At 42.1% G+C, this 25421-nt stretch overlaps 3 protein-coding genes across 4 annotated transcripts; 1 reads left to right on the top strand and 2 right to left on the bottom strand.

The window, feature by feature from the left end:
* Positions 1-400: 400 nt before the first annotated feature.
* zgc:153913 (carboxypeptidase N subunit 2) lies at positions 401-3705 on the bottom strand. 2 transcript variants are annotated; one of them, XM_067361910.1, is made up of 2 exons: positions 3579-3705; positions 401-2678 (listed from the first exon to the last, which is right to left on the bottom strand). In XM_067361910.1, exons 1-2 carry the CDS (start codon positions 3580-3582, stop codon positions 1153-1155), a joined length of 1530 nt encoding a protein of 509 aa, XP_067218011.1. In that variant the 5' UTR covers positions 3583-3705; the 3' UTR covers positions 401-1152. The 2 variants fall into 2 exon arrangements, with proteins under 2 accessions (XP_067218011.1, XP_067218012.1); XM_067361911.1 differs by having other exon boundaries at positions 401-2675; positions 3579-3599.
* A 1598-nt stretch (positions 3706-5303) lies between these two features.
* On the top strand, positions 5304-8257 carry cldn1 (claudin 1). Its single transcript, XM_067361921.1, has 4 exons — positions 5304-5580; positions 6479-6647; positions 6789-6872; positions 7983-8257. The coding sequence occupies exons 1-4, from the start codon at positions 5358-5360 to the stop codon at positions 8140-8142; spliced, it is 636 nt and encodes a 211-aa protein (XP_067218022.1). The 5' UTR covers positions 5304-5357; the 3' UTR covers positions 8143-8257.
* A 13240-nt stretch (positions 8258-21497) lies between these two features.
* angptl1b (angiopoietin-like 1b) lies at positions 21498-25136 on the bottom strand. Its single transcript, XM_067361912.1, has 4 exons — positions 24368-25136; positions 22731-22924; positions 21945-22215; positions 21498-21685 (listed from the first exon to the last, which is right to left on the bottom strand). The coding sequence occupies exons 1-4, from the start codon at positions 25134-25136 to the stop codon at positions 21498-21500; spliced, it is 1422 nt and encodes a 473-aa protein (XP_067218013.1).
* Between the last annotated feature and the right edge of the window lie 285 nt (positions 25137-25421).

Below are 25421 nucleotides of genomic sequence, written 5' to 3'. Positions count from 1 at the left end.
AGCTGTGAATATGCACAAACACAGTGACTCTACAGGACTAGGCCGGAGTCAAGAGTGTGTCAACCCCCAGGTTTCATCTTCTTTTCAATGCACTACAAACAAACAGCTCCTGAAGACAAAAGAGTTGGTGATGTGTAACTCTTTTATACTCACTAGCGCCTGCCAATGAATACTGGCATGTGTTTACACGTGACACCGGTCACGCTGATGGCGTTCCCCATAGCATCAACACCAAGATGCGGCATTGAAGTCTCACTTTGAAAGGGAACATTTTTTAGTAGAACCCAAAAACAAAATCAAGACTTTGTGCATAATAGATCCCCTTTAAAGACTTAAAAACATGGTTCATTGCTCCAGAGAGCTGACATAATCTCACAAAGGTAGCACAAATGCTCTTCCAGTTTATTATTTATTGCTTTAAAACAGTAGCATGAATGTAAGTGCAACTAAGTGTAGTTTATTGGATATTTCGTATGAACCGTGTTGTGGTTGAGACTCATAACTGTTCTTTGACCCGCACAGGACCAGTTCATCCACCTCTCTTATCATGTCCCACATTGATTCGTCTCCACTGTCATGAGTCTGGCCTACACTTGGGTTAGTCATTAACATACGCCAGCGAGAGAATCATCTCTACATCAAAGCATTCTGGGACTCTGTCAGAAAAGAAGTGCAAAAAATGACAGCTTGTCACAGGGGCAGAACCCTTAAAGAGACAAGTTTATTCTTTATTCACCCTAAAAGTTCATAGTAGCAAGCACTTTAAACATATAACTGTATTATATTTGATATGCAAATTTCTAAGGCATCTAAATTACCAACATGATCAAAACTTCGCTGATAACCCTGTTGCACACAATTTACTACAGTCCTTCTGTTGTCTGATTGATAGTTTAGGCTTTTTTTAAGTAAAAGTCTTTTAGTACAAATGTCCACCTTCAGCTCAGCTTCACGTATCTTTCTGCTGTGAAATCGTTACTGATTTTTATCCAGTAAACATTAGAATAACTTTGATGTTGTTAGCAATATTTCAAGATGAACACATTGGACTGAAAAAACAAGTGTGTAAGGCTTTACAGGGACAAGCTGTTTTACCCTAAAGGTACAATTTTTCTAATTTTTCTCATCTCATTTTTTCTGAGAGTGAGAACACTAAGTAGTCCCATTGGAGCATCCGGCAGGCGCTAGCCACTCTTCGCTCACGACTGTTTCCGATTCACTTCCATCCACAAACTCAAAAAGAGCCTGAAACCTCACGCTGGTGCATTTAGTGAGCTTGCACTGAATGGTTGCCACGTCATTGGCATCTCGGAGCGAGCAGCGAACGCCACCGCCATCATTGCCATGAACTGGGATCTCTGTAATGTTTGTGTCGGAGGAGCTTTGAAACTCAGAGCTGGAGTTTTTCGCACAGTCGAGCCGCTCCTTCTCCACAGACACCACGCTGTGTCCCCGAATAAACCCGGGAGCTTGACAGAAAACCCGTGTCACGTCCTCCACGTTCCTGAGGTTGTTCCTCAGCCAGCCGGAGAGATACTGTATCCCACAGTCACAGCGCCAGGGGTTCCCGTGGAGCTGAACGATGCACTGGAAGTCCAGCTCATCGAAGAAGCCATCAGGGATGCTCTGTAGGCTGTTCATGGACAGGTACAGCTGCTCCATGTCGTGCTGATCCTTCAGCAGACCCACTTCCAGTGAGCTCAGTTTGTTCTTCTGCAGATGGATGGCTTTTATACCGAACAGTCCTTTGAAGACGGTGCCGGGCAGCGTCGTAATCTGGTTCTCGGACAAATCCAGCTTTTTCAGCGAGATCAGGTTCTGAAAGAGATCCGAAGGAACCTCAGAGAGCTTATTCTGAGACAAGTCCAGATAGGTAAGGTGATGCAGTTTGTGAAAGACAGAGGGGTGAAGCTGCGCCAGCGCGTTCTTCTTGAGGATCAGCTTCCGCAGGCTGGACGGAAACACGTCAGTGCTCAGATCACTTATGTGATTGCTGCGGAGGTTCAGCTCCTCCAGGTGATCCAGGTGGGCAAAGATCCCTGCAGGAAGCTGCGGGATCATGTTGGTCTGCAGTGAGAGCACTCTCAGGAGAGAGTTGTTCTGGAAAACATCCGCTGAGACCGAGCTGATCTGGTTGAGGGACAGGTCCAGCTCCTGCAGTTTGTGGAGACGATGGAAGAGACGATCGGGCACAGACGACAAGATATTCGCCCTCAACTGCAGCATCTCTAGTTTCTGCAAGGAGTCAAAAATGCCGCCGTCCAGAATGCTGATCTTGTTGTTGTTGAGAAGCAGTCTTGTCAGGTTGGTCAGCGAGCTGAAGGTCCGCACGTCAAACATCAACCAGTAAGAGTTTCCACTGATTTCCAGCTCCTGCAGCTCAAGCAGGCGGTCGAAGGCGTCGTGTGAGACCGTTTTCAAGACGCCGTTGAGGACGACCAGTTTGGTGAGTGTGAGGTTCTCTCTGAAGGAATGGCCGTCCAGATGCGTGACGCCCGACGCCACTACAATCAGCTCTCTGACCTGTTCTGAGATGTTGACAGGCAGGGTTCTCATGTCGTCGTCTGCGCAGACGACCTTTGCAGCGGAGAAGCACTGGCAGAGTTCAGGACAGCAGTCGCTGCAGTGAAGCTGAATCAGGACGAGCAGGAGCGCAGCCCAGTGTTTGCTCATGACTTCTGGGAAAAGAAAAGCCACAGTTCAGTTTCAGTCACTGCGTCTCTTCGAAGTTTGGGCTGTGTTCACATCCAAAAATAATAGTTAAACAACTCTCATATGCAGTTTTAACAGGTCAGAGATCGTCTCTGCATCAACATTCATTACACTGAGTAGAAGAAAACTTGACTTCATCAAATGTACATTAGATCTTGATCACTGAAAGTAAATGTAAGGTTGCAGTACATTTGGCAAACTCTTTTATCCAAAGCATATGTTTTGTCAGCGTGTGTGTTTCCTCAGAAATCAGACCCAGTACTTTGATATTATTAGTGCAGAAACAATTTACAATAAAGTTTGATTTATTAACATTAGATAACTACAATATTTAACATGAACTGACTATGAAAAAACACTTCTGAAGCATTTATTAATATCAGTTATTAGTTAAAATATTAAATAATACATTATTAAAATCAAAAGTTGTATCTGTAATGGACCGGAGCAAATATGAACAAACAATGAGTATTTTTGTTAACTAACATAAAGATTAATAAATACTGTTTGCTCATTGTTAGTTGATGTTTGTCAATGCGTTAACTAACGTTAACTAATGGGAACTTATTGTTCAGTATGTAAACAATGAAAATTACTATATTTATGAATTAACATTAACCTAGATTAAAATAATATTTTTCATTGTTCATGATTCCTAACTAATGGTAATGATTTTTTTTCTAAGATAACATTTTATTCATTTAAAATAAAAGTATTTATATTAATATTATCCACAAAGAACATTTAAATTTGCCCATAAAATGGCTCAGGGGACTACAAGAATAAATATATAAATAAAATAACAAAATTAATATTGAAAATGACTAATTACTGGTTCATTCTTTAGAAATGTATGGTATTCTCACCCATGCCCTCGAACACGTCCAGCTCCAGGAGAAATGAGCGACGTCAGTGACTCTCAGATGAACTCTGGGTCTGAGGACACTGATGGTGATTGGTCAGCTCTATCTGTGACATCATCATGGTTTGATCAGTTTCAGCCCCTCAGACAGCTGAAACACACTGACTGCATGCACTTATACTGCTCAAATCATTATTCGTTTAGTTCAACATTAATAATAATGAATTCTCCCAAATCCAGTGATCATGTGGTGGTAACAGAGCTGACAGAGGACGGATTTCAGTGGATGTATTTGTGCAGAGCAAGACTTATGGATTGACCCATGCAGACAGTTAAGCAACACAAGAGGTGTGTGTTTTGATTTATTTGCTTTTCTGTGGTCAACAGAATTCAGATGGATTTCAGATCTGTGAACGCTGTTCACCATTAAACAGCAAATAATTCAACATGATTTACAGATTCAATCATATCACATTGTCACAGGCCCCACTTGGGTTAGTTTGAGACAGGGTAATAAGAACACATTCCTCTCATCATGTCTACAGTGATTCACACTAACATCTATCTGTCTATTCATATTCATTACATTTCATACGTCCAGTTTTTAAATGTTTTTCCCTGGTTATCCGAGTGTTAAGGGAACATTTCATTGGATCATTCTTCAAACATTATGGGAACGTTACTTTTTAATGTTCTCTGTTTTGATAACTTTCAACAAATGTTATATTAATGTTACTAGAAGAACGGCTGTTCGTAAAGTTCACAGGATGTTCCATGTTGTAAAAAGTAGTTAAATAATTTACTTAATTTAACACATAAAAATACATTTTGTTTGTGTAGATTAATTTATTTAGGTTGATTTAGCAGCATTAAATAATATTTTTGACTGGGAGCAAACCTGTTAATTTAGTTAGGCTAATTTAACCAGTTAATGTTTATGTTGGCCTTTTTAGGTTACCATTTTGGTTCAGTGCAGCTGGGATAGCCTACTATTTTATTTTATTTTATTTTGTTGTTATATAATTATTCTTTAACATACACTGCCCTCCAAAAGTTTGGAAATGCCCTAGAAAAGTGGGGTTTTGGACAATATTTGCATGAATCCTTTTTAATTTGTGATAATTTTGCAGTGATAAGGAACAACACAAACTATGAAAACATATTTTATTACATAAACAGTTTATACATAGAAAAATTTTCGATTCATCAAAATATCCAGCATTAGCAGCTATCTGACCTAAACTGGGTTCTGATTGGTTCATTGTATTCTAAACTTAATTGGCAATCAATAGTTGAAGCTATTAAGGTGTGCTGACCCAAACATCTTTTACAAACCTGGGCCAAGTTTAATCCAGTAACCAGCATCACAGCTGGAAAAGGGGCATGTCTGACTTTGACATGTATATACTGCCATTATTATGTAATCAAAATGAAAATTATTGTTGCTGGTCTTCATTGATGTATTTGCACCAAAAAAATGATAAGGATTTATGCTGATATCGTCCAAAACCACACTTTTCCATGGTGTTTCCAAACTTTTAGAGGGCAGTGTACGTTTTGTTGTTGTTGTTTTATTACTGCGCAGTGTGAAGTTGTGTGAAACTGCAGCCTCGAGCGGTGGGAGGATCTTCAGGTGTGGCTTCAGAGCTCGTGAGGATGATAATGATCATGATGATGATGATGATGCTCGAGGAGTTTCATTCAGGTGTCAGCAGCAGCTCGAGCGGCTCTCAGCTCATCTCTCTCCCTCCAGCGGTCTTTATCTCAGTGTTCAGGCGCACAGATGGCCAACGCGGGTCTGCAGCTCCTCGGCTACACTTTGGCTTCTCTGGGTCTCTTGGGTCTCATCGCATCTACAGCCATGCCCGAGTGGAAAATGTCCTCATACGCCGGAGACAACATCATCACCGCCCAGGCCATGTACGAGGGGCTCTGGCAGTCCTGCGTGTCTCAGAGCACCGGACAGATCCAGTGTAAAACATACGACTCCTTACTGCAGCTACCAGGTACGAGTTCATCCGTTCAGTGTGTGTGTGAGTGTGTGTGTGAGACCACTTATTCCTGCGCATGTCCAGACAAGTCAGACGAATACTGCGAATTCTTCAACAGATGTGTAGAACGATCTAAACCTCTGGATGTATTAGTTTAAGACTTTAATCTTCATCTGAGCTCGAGCTGTATTTGTGTAACAATAAGTGAAAACAAAAAAAGAAGTTTCTGTCTCTATTCACAAAGTTAACAGAATGTTCTTCCAGTAATGTTAATTGAACGTTCTTTAAAAGTTATCTATTGTTTAATAATGTTCTCAGAATATTTGCACAAAAGCATAATTTATACATCGTTCATGGAATGTTTTTCTGAAACATTTTAGTTTCTAGCGTTTTTTAAATGTTACTAATTGTTTCAGAACGTTCAGAGAACATTCAAAAGTAACGTTCCCACAATGTTTGAACGGAAGAATGATTCAATAGAATGTTCCCCATAATGATCACATAATCAAGAAAAACGATATTAAAAAGTTTAAACTAGACAGAAATAACATTCTTTGGAACTTTTTTCCCGATGGGCTCCAGGTATTTTCCTTTCAGAGCAACACTGAATGTGTCGAATACATATGGAGTGGGTGCAAATTATTCTCTTTTTTTTACACTTCTGTTTCTTCTGTTTCTTATTCATTTCATTTCAAATTATCAGCATAACCAATTGAATAAACTGAACATGGTCACATGACTCATTTTCTTACATTTGATTAAAGTCAGTGTGAAATCAAAATGGATAGATCTTATTTTTATGAAATATTATTTTTAGTCAGGTTTAACAAGCCTGGACTGTTGATGCATCAGCTGATGGAATGGGATATGATGGGATGGGATGCGATACAATGATGTAATGTGGCTCTCTCAGGGGAAGTTCAGGGCGCTCGCGCTCTCATGATCCTCGCCGCCTTCCTGTGTGGCATCGGTCTGCTGGTCACCGCCGTCGGCATGAAGTGCACAACCTGCCTGTCTGACAACACAGAGCTGAAGAACAAGGTGGCCATGGCTGGAGGCGTCCTCTTCATCATCGCAGATAAGTTCTTATTCACTTTTACTCATTCCAGGAACGACTAATGTGTGAAGACACAGAACAGCGCTCGGCTTAACCAGGTCAACTCAGTTATGAAAGTCCTAAAACAGCAGCATGTTCATGTCAAATCTCTTCTTATTTCTACAAGGGTTTGTGCTCTTTCTGCCACAAGCTGGTATGGAGAAAACATAAGACGGAAGTTCTTCGACCCGTTCACTCCAACAAATTCCAGGTGAGCCTCAGTTTACTCTAGTAACATTTCAAATGATACCAGCTTAATTATACAGCTAAATGAGTCACATTATATTTATGGTTTGGGTCAAACCTTAAACTTTATTATTTCAGTTTTTCAGCATGTGTGGCTTTACGTCTAATATCTTAATTTGAAGAGTTTGGTTCCAAAACGCGATAAACGGCATTTTCAAAAAAATTTGTTTCCGCCAAAATCAGTATTGTATCTGGTCTGTATTGAAAAGTCATTTATAATTTTTTTTTTAAAAGTCATTTATAAAATTATAAATGACTTTTATTATATAATTATTATGCAATATCCGTCGTGTTATTCTGTCATGTTTTTTCCCTTTCTTTCCAAATCGTGACAAACGCCAGTCTCCTTTTTCTGCAGAGCGCTCAACCAATCACAGCGCTCCATTCCACACACTGTAAACATTGAAGGCTTTTTTAAAAAGCTGTTTTTAATACCAATGTACTCGGCAAATGTGTTTATTTAGCCGTGCGGTGGCGCCAAATACTCTTTAATCGGTAATGACAAATAATTTATAACATTAACAAGATGATCTGTTGAATTCATTTTGGGAGCGACGGCTGAATGTATTTTTAGTAAAATGCCTGTATATAAGATTAAAAAGTTCAGTTACAAAGTTCAGACTGTCATATATGTGAATCAACTTACTTTGTTGTGTATTTTTAATTTGAAAAACAACTTTTATACTGATGGATTAATTGCATTTTGGGGAAAAAATAGTACGTTTTTAACTTTTTAAAATCAAAATGTAGAATTGAGTTTTTAATGTTTTTATAACCAAAAGATGCGAAAGTTTGAAATTCTTGCCAGTTTCTTGGTAAAGAAAACACATTTTTACTCAAATTAATCAAAATGGAGTTATTGCGTTTTAGAACCAAACTCTTAATTTTTAATAACTCAATAATAATCCATCCAAAGATGTGACTTGGTTATAGTGCATGTTGTTATTCATTATTCGAATTGTCTTGAACAAGCCTGAACCGTGGTGAAGTCATGTGACACAGAGGCACGGCTCTAAATGGTCATGTGACCTGTGGTTCAGTGGTCAGGTGCTGATGTTGACTCGTGTGCTGACAGGTTTGAGTTTGGCAAGGCTCTGTACGTGGGCTGGGGAGCGTCGGCGCTGGCCGTGATCGGCGGGAGCATGCTGTGCTGTAACTGTTCGAGCAAAGCTGCTGGGAAATCATATCCGCCTCCTTCCCGCGCAGCAGGACGCCCGGGAACGGACCGCGTGTGAATCCTCAGGATCAGCAGTCATATGAACCTCTGTCTGCCAGTGATGTGCCAATCAGTTTCTGTATGTACTTTATTACTGTATGTGTTGTAATACCAAAACTCCTCACGAGGTTACAAAAGGCTTAAAACAATGTGTTGCTTCACTACTTAATAAAATATTTTAATAGTACATTTTCTGCACTGATTTTAATGAACAATTCATTTATTATGTGTCACGCCCCTGTCTGCCATTGGTCATAAAACAGACGGCTCCGCCCCCAACTCTGAGTCAGTGAATTAAACTTGTGTGAAAAATTGGAATATGGCATAAAACATTTGTGAATAAAGCAGCGTTTCATCCCATGTGTTTAAGAAAACAAAATCGTCACTTCCTAGAAAACTGGCGCAAAACATGCTAAAAGTGTACGTTTCTTCAATCGGGCTCATCATAAATGAGTTAATCTCAGAGCGTCAGACGAAACACAATAAACGCTGTCATGTGATCTTGTGTTCGGATGCTGGTGTTTGGGAACACAATCGTGTGAGACGCTTCTGGAGGAATTAAACCAAATCATCCTGATGACAGACTTTGACTCAGAACCACCAAACCACTGTTCGAGATGCTGCGATGCGATTGGTCCACTGGTCAGTCCAGTTATCCAAAGTCACATGAGTTTATTGTCACACATCGAGGGATTTATTCAGTAAATGTGTTTCTAATATAGTTTATACCCATGTCTTGTTATCTGAAGAATTATGCGCAAGTCTTTTATGCACATTTTAAGATTTTATGCCTATCCTGATGTTTCATCCAGCACTCTTTTATATTGCAAAATCCACATTAAAAATGTATGGATAGAAACACAGCTAGTGTGAGAGTGTCGGGCTGATGCAGTGATGGTGAAACAAACTTTAAATGACTCTGAATATGAAGAAAGTATTTGAACATCCAAAACTATTACACACTTCAACTCTGTTTTCCAGTGTAGATCAACTGCTGTTATAAATACATGAAAATAGAGGAAGATTCATGGGATTAAGTTTCAGGTGAATTTATCTGCTAAAGATTTGCTCAGCGGGGTGTTTGCTCTCTATCCTGTGTGTGTGTGAGTGTGTGTGTGTGTGTGTGTGTGTGTGTGTTTGGACATGCTCCGGGTTGAACCTGTGTGGACCTGCACACATTCCTCCCACATTATCCACCAGGACAGAACAACAGCACAGAGTTAGGACGGAAATATCACCGTGTGTTCATTACTTCAAGGTTGTGCTCATAATCTCTGATAATGAAGAGCAGCGCAGCGACGGAGGTGTGTTTCTCAACATCCTCAGGCTACAGATGAGTCTCAGCAAACACACTATCAGACAAACACCACAAATCACAGTCAGGAATAAACACACACAGTTTGTCCGGGCTGGAGAGCTTATGTAGCATTAGTTTAGACACATTATAATGTGAGCTGAGATCTGATCTGTCCATTATACTGACCAGACTGTGTAATGAAATCTAAATCTCATCACACCAATTAATTTTCTCTTACACTCAACAAGGGCCGTGGGAAGTAGAGACAATGACTTAGGAAAGGACTTTCTTGTAATACATTTGTGCCTGTCGAAGACAGAACATGCAAGGACGTTTAAGTTCAGATTGCGTAAGTCCCAGTTTTATGTAGACAGAAATGAATTAGATGAGGTGCTGCTAGGCTTGTAACCACACACCCTCCGATTCCTGTGAATGTGAGAGATGGAGAGATGGAGAGATGGAGAGATGGAAAGATGGAGAGGGGGTCAGGCGGCTGTCAGTGAATGATGAGTGTGTCAGTGAAGGGAGAATAAGCTCTCATTTTTTAACATATGTCTTTAATAAACATAAATTACCACATTTATATGGTGATCTGATTGTAGTAGTGTGTGTATGTTGTCTTTTTCATGTGCTGATGATGATGAAGCTGTTTCTCAAACCCCTAGTGTCTGGTGAAGGAACTGCAGGGCCCCAGCTTGGTTAAGGTGATCATTCATGTGGGCTCCATGAGGTTTTTGTGTGTAGCCCACCTTGGCCCCATTATTAGCGCACATTTTGGACCCAGTTGTGCCCATATAATGAACATCTAAATGGGCAGCCCTGTCATGTGCCCCTATGGGCTGACATACACGGGGTCCATGTGGAGCTGATGGACAGATGTCTTTGGCCTCCGTTCGGGTTGCCCATGCAGAGCCCAAGTGTCAGCCCATCAAAACCCACATGGAAATGTTGGCTGGGTTATGAACAAACGTTCCTCCGGTAACGTTAATAGAACATTCGTTCAGCATTATCTGTCTTTTAATAATGTTCTCAAAACGTTAGCACAAAAACATTATTTATACATCATCATTGTTTTTTAAATGTTTCTACTTGTTTCAGAACATTAAGAGAACATTCAAAAGTAATGTTTGAAGAATTAAAAAAATGTTCATTTAATCCAGAATTTATTTAAACACTTTAAAAACAGGACATTCAAGAAATAATGTTTCATAACTTATTAATGTTAAAATTGTTAGTATAAAAAACATAATTTTGTAGGCTGGGTATGTGATAGAAATTAAAATATAACGTGGTTTTTACAGAAAAGTTCATCTTGAATCTTCACAGATAGTGTTTGATGAAACATGCTACAGAAACACACACTGGTGTCAAAAGAGACGCTGACTTCCAGAGGAATCACTTGGACTGACGGAGAAATAAAGTAACTTTTGTCACTGTGTGAGAGAATGTGACCCGAGCGTGAGAACCGTCAGTCATGTGATTGTGGGCAGCCCTTGATGACTCTTGCCATGAAACCCACTGCTGTATGAAGAGAGAAGAGTTTTGCACAAGGTTAGAATCTAACAAAGATTAGGATCAGAGATTTCTCAGATGTTTCTGTGATATTAACGTCAACATGTTCAACAAGAGCAGTTTTGATTAGTCATGTGTCTGATGTACAGAACTGTGTTTAGCATTTTTCAAAGTTTGTTTTACAATTGCAAACTAAGTCTAAAGCAGATAATGTGCCTGCAGTATTTCAGACTTGGTCTGAAGGTAGATACATGAGTGAATGGTTTCACTGAGTGGGCCTCATTTAGCTTGAGCATTTAAAAAAAATATAATGGAAATGTTCAGGCTGAATGTTTAGATCCAAACACAAGAGGGCAGCAGATCACTCACATCGATCATTACTTAATGTTGTTTAAAAATCATCTTTTAAATAATAAAAAGTACAAGCAAAAAATAAACAAAATACATTAAAAATATATCATCGTTGTCCAATACTCGGTTCAAGCATCATTGGCTCATGTAGATGATTCAGTATATTTTCTAATATATATTAACCAGCATCTCAGAAGCACGAGCCAGTGTGTGTTAAACCCAGTGAAATACTTGAGTAATTTTACCTGAATACTTTAATATTATTTTACTGGATTTGTACTCTACTCAAGTGGAATTTAAACTGAATAATTGATTTTTTTCTTAATTACATTTCTGAAGCAAGCAATCAAACAAAACAGTAGCTACATTTTACTCTTACTTTTCACTTCTGCAAATTATTTTTATTTGAAAAATACTCGTTTTAATTTTGCAGCGGTTTTTTATTTTAATTTTATGATCAGCTCTTTATTATCCAACCAGGTTTTTGAGGATATTTAGCCTAGCTGAGCGATACACAGCAACAATACGCTTCTGGAAGTAAAAAATACAATTCAAACAATTCACAAAGAAAATACATTTAAAAGTAGTATTTATAGAACTTTAAACTTTACAACTCTAAATCTAAAACTGCAAACCAATCCTCATAAAGTATGTGATAGATGTGACCAGTGTAGGAAAAAAGATCACGGAGGCAGCAAGCTACTGCAAACGCTTAAGGGTTTATTTCCACAGAATACAGTTACAAAAAAATATAAATGCTAACCCAACTGAGGAAAACCAAAATGTAAAGGAAAAAAAAAGGAAAAAGAGCAAACAAAAACTTATACAATAAACCTGGGTCGCTGCATTTTGGCTCTTAAAATACCAAGCTCTAGGGACAGCAGGACCAAAAACAAAAACAACACTAACTACACCAGACACAGCTCACAAACTTATACATTGGTGGCCAGCACCAATTAACAAGAAAAGGGGGCGAAGACATATACACGTAATGGCCATTACACATAATAAACATATGAAAACATCAAATATACACAAACATCACTTCAAATAACTATTTGCAGAATTACTTTGTTTATAACTTTGCTTATTTTATATATGTATATACAAAGAGGAGAAAACAGTCCTTGAAGTCCCCCTATACAGAAACACAAATGGTCCTGGCTAAATTGTCGGCCGGAACTGTATATATAGGTCTGAAGTTTCCGTCCGAACCCCTTTAGATGGTGCACCAGCTCGCGGACCCAGCCGTGCCAGACAAACAAAAAGAATGGTAAGAATAAACAAACTACTCGTTAAAGAGTGTGCGCACTTAACTCCAAACGAATGTTTAAATAAAGCTTATTAAACCAAATTAATGTTTTTGTGTTTTACTGTCAATAAATTTAATTAAATGCATAAACAAACTAACCTGACCAAAGCTCTGCAGACATCCGCCACATACTCCCCCACTTCTTGTTTCACGCCGGAAGGCGAGAAAGAAAGTCAGCCGTCGCATTATCTCGGCCTGGGACATGCTGAATGGAGAATCGATATGGCTGGACAGACAGATACCAGCGAGTAATTCGGGCATTGGAATCTTTCATACGGTTCATCCATTGTAGTGCTTTATGGTCAGTCTCAAGTACAAACTCACGCCCAAGCAGATAATACTTGAGTGTATCAAGGGCCCATTTTACTGCCAAACATTCTTTTTCCACAGTGGAATATCGAACCTCCCTGGGGAACAACTTACGACTGATGTAAGCTACAGGATGTCGATCTTCTTGTGTCCCCTGGAGAAGAACAGCACCTACTCCAACATCTGAGGCATCCGTTTGCAGCATAAATGGTCTATCAAAATCTGGGCAACACAAGACTGGTCCTTGACACAGGGCACTCTTAATATCCTGAAAAGCCTTCTTTGTCTCCTCCGTCCAGCGAATCTGGTTCGGGCAGTTTTTGCGTGTCAAATCCGTAAGGACAGCTGCCCTTACGGAAAAATTGGGTACAAACCTCCTGTACCAGTTTGCCATTCCAAGAAAAGACCTTATCTGGGACTTCGTCTGTGGCAGAGGGCAATTCTGTATCGCCTGGATTCTCTTAACTTGCGGTTTAATAACCCCTTGGCCGATCACATACCCCAAGTACTCAGTTTCCGCCTTTGCAATGGAACACTTGGAAGGATTAATGGTGAGCCCAGCCGATCTAATATGGTCAATAACCACCTGAAGATGTTGCAGGTGCTCTTCCCAAGTTGAACTATAAATGACAATGTCATCCAAATAAGCAGCTGTAAAGTCAGTCAAATCAGCAAGTACCTGATCAATGAGCTGCTGGAATGTTGCAGCGGCCCCATGAAGGCCAAAGGTCATCTTACAAAAATGGTAGAGCCCCCAAGGGGTCCGGAATGCTGTCAGCTCCCTGCTCCTTGCACTCAACGGGACCTGCCAATAGCCTTTAGCTAAATCAATAGTGGTTAAATAGTTAGCTTTACCCAAGCGGTCGATGAGGTCCTCAATTCGTGGGGTCGGATAGGAATCAAACTTGGACACAGAGTTAAGATATCTAAAGTCGATGCAGAACCGCAGACTGCCATCCTTTTTGGGCACCCACACCACCGGGCTGCACCACTCACTTTTTGATGGTTCTACAATATTCATGGCTAACATTTCATCTAACTCCTTGCGCAAAGCTTCCAAGAGGCGCTCAGGTATCCTATAACTCATACGCTTTGGGCAGGCCCCTTCCCGGAGCACGATGTCATGCTCAACCAAGCAGGTATGTCCTGGTCTTTTCTGAAAAACTTGAGGTTCACACAGACTCTGAATTTCAAACTGTTGACTTTGTGATAGGTGACTGAGAGACATACTAGATTGAGCTAAAACAGGTAGATACTGGGCCTCCACCTCTTCCTCATCCTCTACCTTCCGAATTAGGAACACTCCTGCTGCATCCTTTGGTCTGTCGAACCACTCTTTAAGCAAGTTAACATGTAAAATCCATTTTGCACGTTTCTGACCAGGAGTGGCAACTTCATATGTAACCGGCCCCAACTTTCTCAAAACCTTAAAGGGACCTTGCCATTTGGCAGTTAACTTACTCGCATCTGTGGGTAACATTACCAGTACCTGGGAGCCTGGCTGAAAGTTCCTTGTTCTGGCTTTCTGGTCATACCAGGTCTTTTGCCGTTTTTGTGCCTCGGCCATATGCTCCTGGGCCAATGTACTCATGGCTTCCAGCTTCTCACGCATCTGTACAACATAGTCAACAATATTAGTGGGACTTACACAGTCTTGTTCCCCACCCCACATGTCCTTCAGCAGCATCAGCGGCCCCCGCACCTCCCGTCCATATAATAATTCGAATGGGGAAAATCCAGTTGAAGTCTGTGGAACTTCCCTGTAGGCAAAAAGCAAATAGGGGAGCCACTGATCCCAGTCATCACTTTTGTCTGTAACAAACTTACGGAGCATTTGTTTCAGAGTTTGATTGAAGCGTTCTGTTAATCCATCAGTCTGTGGGTGATAAGGGGTGGTTCTTATACCCTTTATCCCCAAAAGTTTATACACCTGTTTCAACAGATCTGACATAAAGTTAGATCCCTGATCTGTGACTATATCTTTAGGAAAACCCACTCTTGAGAACAGTTGTATTAGGGGGCCAGCTATTGCTCTAGCCTTGATGGACTTAAGGGGGAAAACTTCAGGATATTTCGTGGCATAATCTGTAATAACTAACATATATCGATTCCCTGCCTTGGTCTTTACTAAAGGCCCCACAATATCCATACCCAGCTGATCAAAAGGCACACCAATAATGGGGAGAGGCTCGAGAGGTGCTCTAGGAGGAACCCTTAGGGAGGTCTGTTGACATTGTGGACAAGTCTTACAATATATCGCTATGTCCTTTCTCATGCCTGGCCAGTAAAAGTGACGAAGGATCCGTGCTGTGGTCTTATACCTACCTAAATGGCCCGCCCATGGTACTGAATGACCCAAGGAAAGGACTAAATCTCTGCCCTCCCTGGGGACTACCAACTGGGGATCAGGACTGCGTTTGCGAAACAAGATCCCTTTACGAAGGCAAAAGACTCCCTGACTACCCTTCACCTCGGTCTGACCTGCCAGTGTGCTCTTCTCTACCATCCTGTACAGGGGACCGACTATGCTGTCATTTTTCTGAAATTCTACAATGTCTGAAGGCACTTTATAGCCCAATGGATTCTCAGGAACCGGCTCCCTTTCACTCACCACTGCATGTCGATACTTCTCATACCTCCTCTGACTCCTGGACTTCCGGGTCTTCCCAGGCTCTGCTTCTAGATCTGAATCAAAAAAAGGTAGGGCTCCAAGTAAACCTACTTCCACGTCTTTACTCTTAGCCATAGCCCGTGTCACAGCTGCATTACAAGCCTGCAAAGGAAGGAGATCAAACAAAACAGGCAGATCTTGACCCAGCACCACCGGGTATGGCAACTCAGGTGAAAGGCCCACCTCCATCAGATAAGTCTGTCCCTGCACCTGCACATAAACATTAGCTGTAGGATAGAACCTTTCATCACCATGAACACATTTAATTGCAACTGGAGATGTATGACTCCACAGATGGACTGGAACTAATTCAGCTTTAACTAACGTCTGCATACACCCAGTGTCTACTAAAGCACTTACTTCTTGTCCATTCAAACATACAGTCACCTGATGTAAGGACATCTCTGCTGTACATGTAGAATCCTCGGGTCTAGGTACCCCACACAAATTTGCATGTGTGGAAGGCCTATTAGGGCACCTAGGCTTAGTATGACCCTCCTGTCCACACTGATAGCACACAATAACTTTGGGGCTAGATCTCAAACTTCCACTAACTAGACCACCATTATCACCCACAGACTTACCTCCTATTATGCTGGTTTTCGGTGGTGAAACAGATGGCTTACTGGGTCTTTTAGGGTCTTTGAAAGCTTTCCATTGATTATAAGACCAAGGCTGGCCTCGTCGTCGTGCCGCAACAAACACATCTGCTAGCTCTGCAGCCTTTGCCGCTGAATCAGGATTATGCTCCTTAACCCATGTTTGAAGCTCCGGAGCAAGTACTCGAAGATATTGCTCCATGATGATCACCTCTGCAACTTCCTCCTTACTCCGATTCTGTGGTTGAACCCACTTGTTAAAAGTGTCCTTGAGACGCACATAGAGCTCCTTTGGGGTCTCATCAGCTCCTACATCTGTGGAACGAAACCTCAAACGATAGGTCTCTGGATTAATATCATATTTCTTTAAAACTGCAGCTTTCACACTATCATAGACGAGAGATTCATTAATATCCATGTTCACATAAGCACTACGAGCTTTGCCAGTAAGTAGCGGCACTAACCTCACAGCCCAGTCAATTCTTGGCCATCGGCATGCAGTGGCTATCCGCTCAAAAGTGGTAAGGAAATGTTCCACATCATCATCTTCATTAAGTGGCTGTAAACGTGGCTCTGCCATAGCCCTTGGCTGTTCCACTGCTTGGCTAACATCAGATGATGAACCCAGAGCATCTACCTGCTCGCCCCCTTGACTTGATGGAACATTTTGAAGACCAGAAGGCTGAACAGGAGTTAATGTTGTTCTTGTATGTACCTCTTCCTGAAGTAGTGTGAACTGATGTTGCAGAGCCTTCCATCTATTCTCCTGCCGCGCCGTCTCCTGGTCGGCTCGCCTATCTCTTTCTTGCTGCATTCTCATATGTGCTCGAAACATGTCCCTTAACTCCTCCACTGTAGCGTTCTGTGAGGCACCTGCTACTAATGGCACCTCAGCATCAACTCCTCCTGTGGCCGCTGCCGCCATTTCGTCGCCCTTTACGACTTTCTTTGGTCCCATCTTGTCCCATGAGGGGAGGAAAAAAAAAACGCTCACCGCTGCCTCCTACTGGCACATCCCACCGCTGCCACCAATTGTGATAGATGTGACCAGTGTAGGAAAAAAGATCACGGAGGCAGCAAGCTACTGCAAACGCTTAAGGGTTTATTTCCACAGAATACAGTTACAAAAAAATATAAATGCTAACCCAACTGAGGAAAACCAAAATGTAAAGGAAAAAAAAAGGAAAAAGAGCAAACAAAAACTTATACAATAAACCTGGGTCGCTGCATTTTGGCTCTTAAAATACCAAGCTCTAGGGACAGCAGGACCAAAAACAAAAACAACACTAACTACACCAGACACAGCTCACAAACTTATACATTGGTGGCCAGCACCAATTAACAAGAAAAGGGGCGAAGACATATACACGTAATGGCCATTACACATAATAAACATATGAAAACATCAAATATACACAAACATCACTTCAAATAACTATTTGCAGAATTACTTTGTTTATAACTTTGCTTATTTTATATATGTATATACAAAGAGGAGAAAACAGTCCTTGAAGTCCCCCTATACAGAAACACAAATGGTCCTGGCTAAATTGTCGGCCGGAACTGTATATATAGGTCTGAAGTTTCCGTCCGAACCCCTTTAGATGGTGCACCAGCTCGCGGGACCCAGCCGTGCCAGACAAACAAAAAGAATGGTAAGAATAAACAAACTACTCGTTAAAGAGTGTGCGCACTTAACTCCAAACGAATGTTTAAATAAAGCTTATTAAACCAAATTAATGTTTTTGTGTTTTACTGTCAATAAATTTAATTAAATGCATAAACAAACTAACCTGACCAAAGCTCTGCAGACATCCGCCACAAAGTATAACATCACTGATATAGTGTTTGTCACTATCATAATCTGGTGCTTCATGTTTTATTTTGATTAATCTGCTCAAATCTAGATCAGTGTGGTTAACTAATAGAGAGCAAGTCTACAACTGCAGAATGGAGTAGACTGTTTACAGTGTTTCTTGAGAGATTGTGTGGACAATACCACTAATTACTACTCGCAAACTGAAAGCATTTTCTGACTGCATAAACCTCCAATCCCACAAACTGTGTCAGCACTAACATGACATTTTCTTCATAAGTGAATCTTAACTGAAGCAATCCTCCTACTTTCATTCTTGCTATTCCGTGAAAGCACTTGTAAAGGTCTCCAGATAGAAGCACCTTAAATATTTAAATCCACAAGTTTTATTTCAAAGGTATTTTATTGAGGTGAATGTTTGGATGAGGATTCATCAGGTGTGCTTGCTGCTCATCAGCTATACTTTTATATACATCTAGGGTTGCAGTAGATGAACAGTGTCAGGTTCATCTCCTCCAGCAGGACCAAGCAGACAGCTGGTATATACATTCTTCTTTCTTTCTTCTTTCTTCTAATCCTTTTTACTTTATATGAGGGTTTGATGTTCTGTCATGGTTGCGTGTGGTAAAACCTAAATGTAAGGATCACTATAAATAGAAATGCACACAGGATCCAGAGTCAAAGCAGAGCCAGGATGAAGAGAATCGATGTTGGGAGAAGAGCACACAGATAATGACAGGAGAGGTGAAGACCCAGGTGGAGTCCGAGGGACGGAAGGGCCGGGCAACACTGGAGGACAAGGAGGTCTATGCGGAGCCGCAGTGACAAGAAGCTGAGGTGGAGCCAGGTTGCTGGAGAACTGAGGCGGAGCTGGTGGGAGTGAGGACTGAGGAGGAGCCGGAGGAAAGGAGGAGCACAGTCAGGGGCCCGGAAGCCCAAGGTGGAGCCGGAGTGATGAGTTTGCACGGTGGAGCCAGAAGGACGACGGTCTCAGGTGGAGAAGAGGGAGTGAGGGGGCAAGGTGGAGCTGACTGACCAATGGGTGGAGTACAGGGCCCGGAGGATTGAGGTGGAGCACAGACCAAGGTGGAGATGACGATCTGGAATCCAATGAATTCCTCATGATAAAATCAAGTCTACAAAATCTACATACATTACAGAAGTAACATGGTTTAGAAAAGCAGTTATCATTGACTCTCTTACTGTAATCTTCCTGAGAGGAAGAATGGAAGGACATTGGACTGTTTTCTATACCGTTGCATCAGGTATAAAACGCTTTATGACATTAGTTCATGAGTGAACTGACATGATCATCATCTCCTCATCTATGCATTTCCAGCTTCCACAGACTCTCCACAGCATCTCTCAGCTCTTCGTGTCGAGTTTTTTTCCACTCAACAGAGTCAGAATGGCTCTCTTCAGACCGTTTAGACTTGTGTGGTCTCTGCATGTGGGCCAAAGATGTCACCTTCATCCCACAAGCACCTACTGAGAGACAGCAGTCACAGCGTCTGGTCAAACTCGTGCGACCGCCAGTCAGATTTCAGCCTCGGCTCGAACTATGCCAGCGCTGAAAGAAGGTTTTTACTTCACCCACAGGAGAGTTTCTGGAAACACTAGATCACACTGGCTCCCTGTGTGCTGGAGGCTCAACACATTTATGTTAATTTGAGGTTTGCATTTATGTATGCAGGCGCTCTATGTATATGTGGTGTATATATGACTGTGAGCGTCACTTATATGCTGCATGCTGACAGGAGAATCATTCAGATGTACAGTAGTGTCTCACGTGAAGAACATCTGACTGCGCTACAAAATGTTATTTTGTCCTCAGATCATGCGTGTTGTTGAGAAGAGTGAGCTGCTGCTTTACAAAGTGATCAGATGCATGATTTTCAGAAAAAGCTGAAAAGCTCCACAGACACACACTGAAGGAGGAACCAGAGTCACATCTACAGACCAGAAGATCAGGAGCAACTCTTCACACGCCAGACAGGAATAAAACACCTAGAAACACACACGGCACTGCATATTAAGCACTCAGAGATCCCTCTAGTCTTTCTTTTAAGAAGTATTAAAGAAGAAATAACCTATAAAACTTTTTGTGTGATTTTTTTCACCATTTATACTGCAATAAACACTCCATAAAGGCGTGCTGAAGCTTTTGTGGTCACATGTTATTGGTCTCTTGGCTGTTTCTTTGTCCATTTGATTGTCAGTTTAAGAAGAAGCTGTTAAAATGCTAAAGTTTCATTTGGATGAATGTATATGTACTTTTTCCACATTTTCTGTGATTGTAAATCTGCTGTGATGGACTGGCCATCCATCTGTCGGGGTGTTTCCCTGTCAACAGCCTGAGACACTGGGATGGATGAATGGACTTTAAATCTGTCATCTTTCCATAAGTTAAACCCTTCGAAGGCACATATTGTTCCTTCATGTTTCTCTCACAACACAGGTCTGGATCCTTCACAGTGCTTTTCATTGCTTGAGGTTTCCTGCCAAACTATCAAGCGTTTCTTTGCATTTCTGAAAGTCAGAGAGTGAAAAATTAATGAAAAAGAATGGCATGTTTTTGTATTTTATTCTGTGGTTGTTGGGTCAGATTATTCAGCAAGAGTTAATCAACTACAGTTAGACATATTGATGCATTAGCCAGTAGCTGGACTGATGGAGGAAAAGGAAAACACACAACAACCACAGACATTTGGCCAGTTTCCATCCCAGCGGCTCCTCTTACCCACTTTCCCCTGCGCCGTCTGGATCTCAGCAATATGTTTCTCATTGTGCTTCTGTGCTTGCTCTGTTCTTCTGCTCCCTACATCTATAAAGCCACCAAAATAACCTCTGATTCCTCCAGACAGGAGACGAGAGAAACTGGCATACAGGCAGCTTCATTTCACGTATATGTGTATTAAAGCTCATGTCTGGACGTTTCCAGATTCTCTGTGTTTGATGAGAATGAACAGTATGAACGTCAAGATGTGAGTTATGATGTGTTACGAAATCGATGCTTCTCCGGCTAACAAAATGAGTTCCAAGTACATTTTGCAAATGTTCCCATTAATTTATGAAAACCTTATTTCTGAATGTTCTCTAAACTTAAATTTTTTTTTTAAATGTTTAAAAAAACGTTTTTTCTTGGTTCTGTGAACGTTAAGGGAACATTCCATTTTATCATTCTTCAATCATTATGGGAACGTTATTTTGTTCCAAATGGCAACTACTTTTTTTTCTTGGTGGAAAGCTCATAATAGTCTTCACAGATGTTAGAAATCTCTTTTGTTTTATTTTAATTTAATTACAAAATAGTGATGACATTCTTTCATCTCTCTGTCAAATAATTTGTAAAACAAGTAAACCCCAAACATTACTAATACAAACTGGTTAAAACCTGAAGCATAAGGACAAATGAAAGCATCACTGATTTCATGATGTTTCCTGCTGGTCCCTGATGAAGTTGAAGGATGATCTGTCTCAGATCAGTAAGAGCGATCCGCTCATGCGTCAGTCAATGGGTCTGATCATCATACGCACAGACTTCATGGAGTAAAAACCACCTCCGTAATCGGCCCAGAAGATGCCATCCTGAAACCTGCTGCGATACACTCCTCCTGAATACCACACGCCGTTCAGATTGGTCTGACCGCAGGCGTTGTACCACCAGCCGCCCTTGTGGAAATGAGCACAGTTCCCTGAAAGACAGTAAAGAAGCATCATCAATGAGGCAAACAGCACTGTCTAAATGACAAATGGACTATTGGTGTGGGCATTTCACTCATAAAGTCTCGCTTTAAATCATAAAATGACCTCTCGAGCTTCACAGATATGTACATGTGAACACCCAGGCAAAAATACTGAGGAAGAGCATCATTTTTTGCATTGTTACCCTTAATCCAGTTTGTTCAGATTGTGTAACCGTGTGAACAGTGAAGCACAGATCTCAGTGAGCACCTGAGAAGGCGTCGTTGTCGTGGTCCAGCGTGGTGAACTGTTTGCCGTTGTGGCTGGTTAAAGAGTCTCCAGCGTTGCCCTGGTACGTGCCCAGACGCAGGCGGTACGACTGACTCTCCGGCTCCAGGTGGAAGCTGCTGTACGCCGCGTAAACCTTTTTCCCCATCCAGTCCTCCAGCTCCACCAGCAGCTTGTAGTCCTCCTGCTTGCCCAGGTTGTAGATGTTTTCCAGACCCAGCCAGTGTTCGCCATCCACACTGCCAAAGCCTTTCTGGAGGAAAAGGAAAAGAGAGCTGGACACTGTTTTCATTACCATCACATTGGGCTTTCAAACACTGCGGCTTCCTTGAACAACCGGCTGATGATGATGGATGTTATCACCAGACTTACACTGCTGATTCAGCACATGCTGTGGCTTATTATTATTTCATGAAGTGAATCAGCATGCATGAGTTCAGTTACAACTCAAACACACCTGAAGCAGCTCAACAAGCGCTGGAACGTGTTATGTTGAGGTTTAAGAGACCTCACTATGTGTATGTGGGGCTCAAGGCAAAAGGACTGCTGGCACACGGGAACGAGTGCAATCAAAACAAACGGACGTGAGCAATCCTGGGAACGAGATCCAGCTGTTTATTTTAATGTTAGCGTATGCCTGACAGCATTACAGGCCCTTTATTATTAATTACCAGTGTTGTTAACTCTGACGGGTCTCCACCTCTAGTTTTATTCCTGGACAATTAATGGACAAAAGAGTGTGAATTGGTGAATTAGCCATCGCTATACCTTATAGCTGTCCCAGTTTCTGAAGAAGTTGACCGATCCGTCCTTCCTCCTCTGGATGAGCGTCCAGCCGCCTCTGTCCACGTCATGCTCACACCAGGCCTCTACAGGCTTCTCCGTCCCGTCCGGCTTCAGCAGATACGTCCCGCTGGTGCCGTGTCCAGCCTGCATCACCTGTAAACAGTCCCGGAAGGGACCTCGGGAAACAAGAACACACAAATGAGTGCTGATGAGTAGAAATAATGCCTCAATACAGGTGAAGTATAATGTTTTCAGATGCAGGGTTGATCTTGTGTGCCTGAAGTAAGCCACTGAGTGAACAGACCTTCCTCGATAGGGAAGTGTTTGGTGTGCAAATGAGTGTTTGGAAACCATTTTCAATTTGTGCAGACATTTTAATGCAGTTAATAATGTGTCCTAACCAGACGCAATGTGAAAAGATTCCAGCAACAAGCACACCAGACGTGACACGACTATGAGACCAATCAAGCCAATCAGAAGAGAGTGTGGGCGGAGTCTCTCTCAAACTGCACTCACAACCAAATCAATCCAAAATCACAGCCAATCAGAAGAGAGTGTGGGCGGAGTCTCTCTCAAACTGCACTTACAAGAAATTTTTATCCAAAATCACAGCCAATCAGAAGAGAGTGTGGGCGGAGTCTCTCTTAAACTGCACTCGCAACCAATTAATCCAAAATCACAGCCAATCAGAAGAGAGTGTGGGCGGAGTCTCTCTTGAACTGCACTCGCAACCAATTAATCCAAAATCACAGCCAATCAGAAGAGAGTGTGGGCGGAGTCTCTCTCAAACTGCACTTACAACAAATTTTTATCCAAAATCACAGCAAATCAGAAGAGAGTGTGGGCGGAGTCTCTCTCAAACTGCACTCGCAACAAATTTTTATCCAAAATCACAGCAAATCAGAAGAGAGTGTGGGCGGAGTCTCTCTCAAACTGCACTCGCAACAAATTTTTATCCAAAATCACAGCCAATCAGAAGAGAGTGTGGGCGGAGTCTCTCTCAAACTGCACTTACAACAAATTTTTATCCAAAATCACAGCAAATCAGAAGAGAGTGTGGGCGGAGTCTCTCTTGAACTGCACTCGCAACCAATTAATCCAAAATCACAGCCAATCAGAAGAGAGTGTGGGCGGAGTCTCTCTCAAACTGCACTTACAACAAATTTTTATCCAAAATCACAGCAAATCAGAAGAGAGTGTGGGCGGAGTCTATCTCAAACTGCACTTACAACAAATTTTTATCCAAAATCACAGCCAATCAGAAGAGAGTGTGGGCGGAGTCTCTCTCAAACTATACTTACAACAAACTTAATCCAAAATCTCAAATTCACAAATATTACACAATAACATTATTAAAAAATACATACTGAGTGACTGAAACAATCTTTATCATATAACGTTTACAGTTTGAATGTTCTTGTTTCCTTTCATTTATGTTGAGGATCTGAGGTCAATTATTCTCTTTCAGTACGGCTATAAATGATATCCAAACTCACATCAGATGCTTTTAACATTAAAACACACTTTTATCGTGTTTCGTGGCGTCTGGGTAAGTGTGTCGTGGACATCTCGGTCTCGCAGGTGTCAGGTGTGTTTTCTGTGTAATGAGCTCTTGTTACCCTCCAGACTGACGTTGGCCGGATGAGTTGGCCTGGGACTCCTGTCCTCCTGAACGGGCCAGCCGGGGCTCCTCTGGATCTCATTGGAGAAGCGAGGCACGTACACCGGGATGTTCTCCGGCACCACCTGCACAAGAGGCGGAGGCAGCGGCTCCCGTCTGTGGTTCCCGTACACCTGCAGGCATCGGTCCTCCAGAGCGGCGATCAGCAGAGACTGGTTGTTGACCAGCGCGGCCAGCGCGGAGAAGCGCAGCTCCAGCTCGCGGTAGAGTCCGGACAGCCGCAGCGCCTCAGCCGTGCTGTTCAGGATCCGTCCCTCCAGCTGCGCCAGCTCCAGAGAGTTATCCCGCTTGCGGATGATTTCGTGCAGCAGCTGCATGTACAGCTGGGTGACGCGGGAGTTCATGTTGCGCGACTCTTTACGCAAAAGTTTCATTTCGTTGACCATGTTTCCATCCACGTCCACGATCAACCGGAGCGTGTCCATTTCACGTCTCTGCTTGGTCAGGATCTCGCGGACGTCAGCTACGTCCGTCTGCGTCACGCGCTCTTTGTCGGGCAGAGACGGGCCCTGGCTGGCACAGATCGGCCCTGTGATCTTCTGCTCCGGGACCAAGAAGGTGTAAGAGCACTTTTTCGGCGCCTCATCGTCTGCGTCATCTACGAATCTCCTCTTTCGGCTCTGGACGGGCCCTCTGGACGCGCTCCTGCTCCGTTCACAGGTGAGGACGCAGAGAAGAGCGCAGAAGATCCAGGCATGAGGACTCATCGCAGCAGATCCGACGATCAACCCTGAGATGAAAACACAGTGTCACATGTACAAAGGAGCTGTCGTCACACTTTATATTAGCTGTCTTTAAAATCTTAATATCTTCAGTCATTTCTCTTCTCCAGTAAAAGTATCTTGATTTAAGAATGTTTAGATATTTGTACTGGAAAACAAGACAGAAACACTGAGGAAGAACCTCATTTAACATAATCACACAATCAGGTGCAACTCTTGTTCAGACACAGATGAGGTTTGACTGCATGATCGTCAGTTCAGTCCAACATC

This window comes from Chanodichthys erythropterus, chromosome 16, assembly GCF_024489055.1.
Source record: "Chanodichthys erythropterus isolate Z2021 chromosome 16, ASM2448905v1, whole genome shotgun sequence".
In the NCBI taxonomy this organism is placed as follows: Eukaryota; Metazoa; Chordata; class Actinopteri; order Cypriniformes; family Xenocyprididae; genus Chanodichthys; species Chanodichthys erythropterus.
Note: the sequence above shows the minus strand (reverse complement) of the source record. Positions and strands in the feature narration are given on the sequence as shown.

Excerpts from the sequence above, each read along its gene's own strand:
- angptl1b (XM_067361912.1), bottom strand. The coding sequence starts at position 25,136 with ATGAGTCCTCATGCCTGGATCTTCTGCGCTCTTCTCTGCGTCCTCACC. Across the intron at positions 22,925-24,367 it reads GGCCAACGTCAGTCTGGAGG|GTCCCTTCCGGGACTGTTTA; the intron begins GTAACAAGAGCT and ends TTGTTTCCCGAG. Across the intron at positions 22,216-22,730 it reads GAAACTGGGACAGCTATAAG|AAAGGCTTTGGCAGTGTGGA; the intron begins GTATAGCGATGG and ends CTTTTCCTCCAG.
- cldn1 (XM_067361921.1), top strand. The coding sequence starts at position 5,358 with ATGGCCAACGCGGGTCTGCAGCTCCTCGGCTACACTTTGGCTTCTCTG. Across the intron at positions 5,581-6,478 it reads CTCCTTACTGCAGCTACCAG|GGGAAGTTCAGGGCGCTCGC; the intron begins GTACGAGTTCAT and ends TGGCTCTCTCAG. Across the intron at positions 6,873-7,982 it reads TTCACTCCAACAAATTCCAG|GTTTGAGTTTGGCAAGGCTC; the intron begins GTGAGCCTCAGT and ends GTGTGCTGACAG.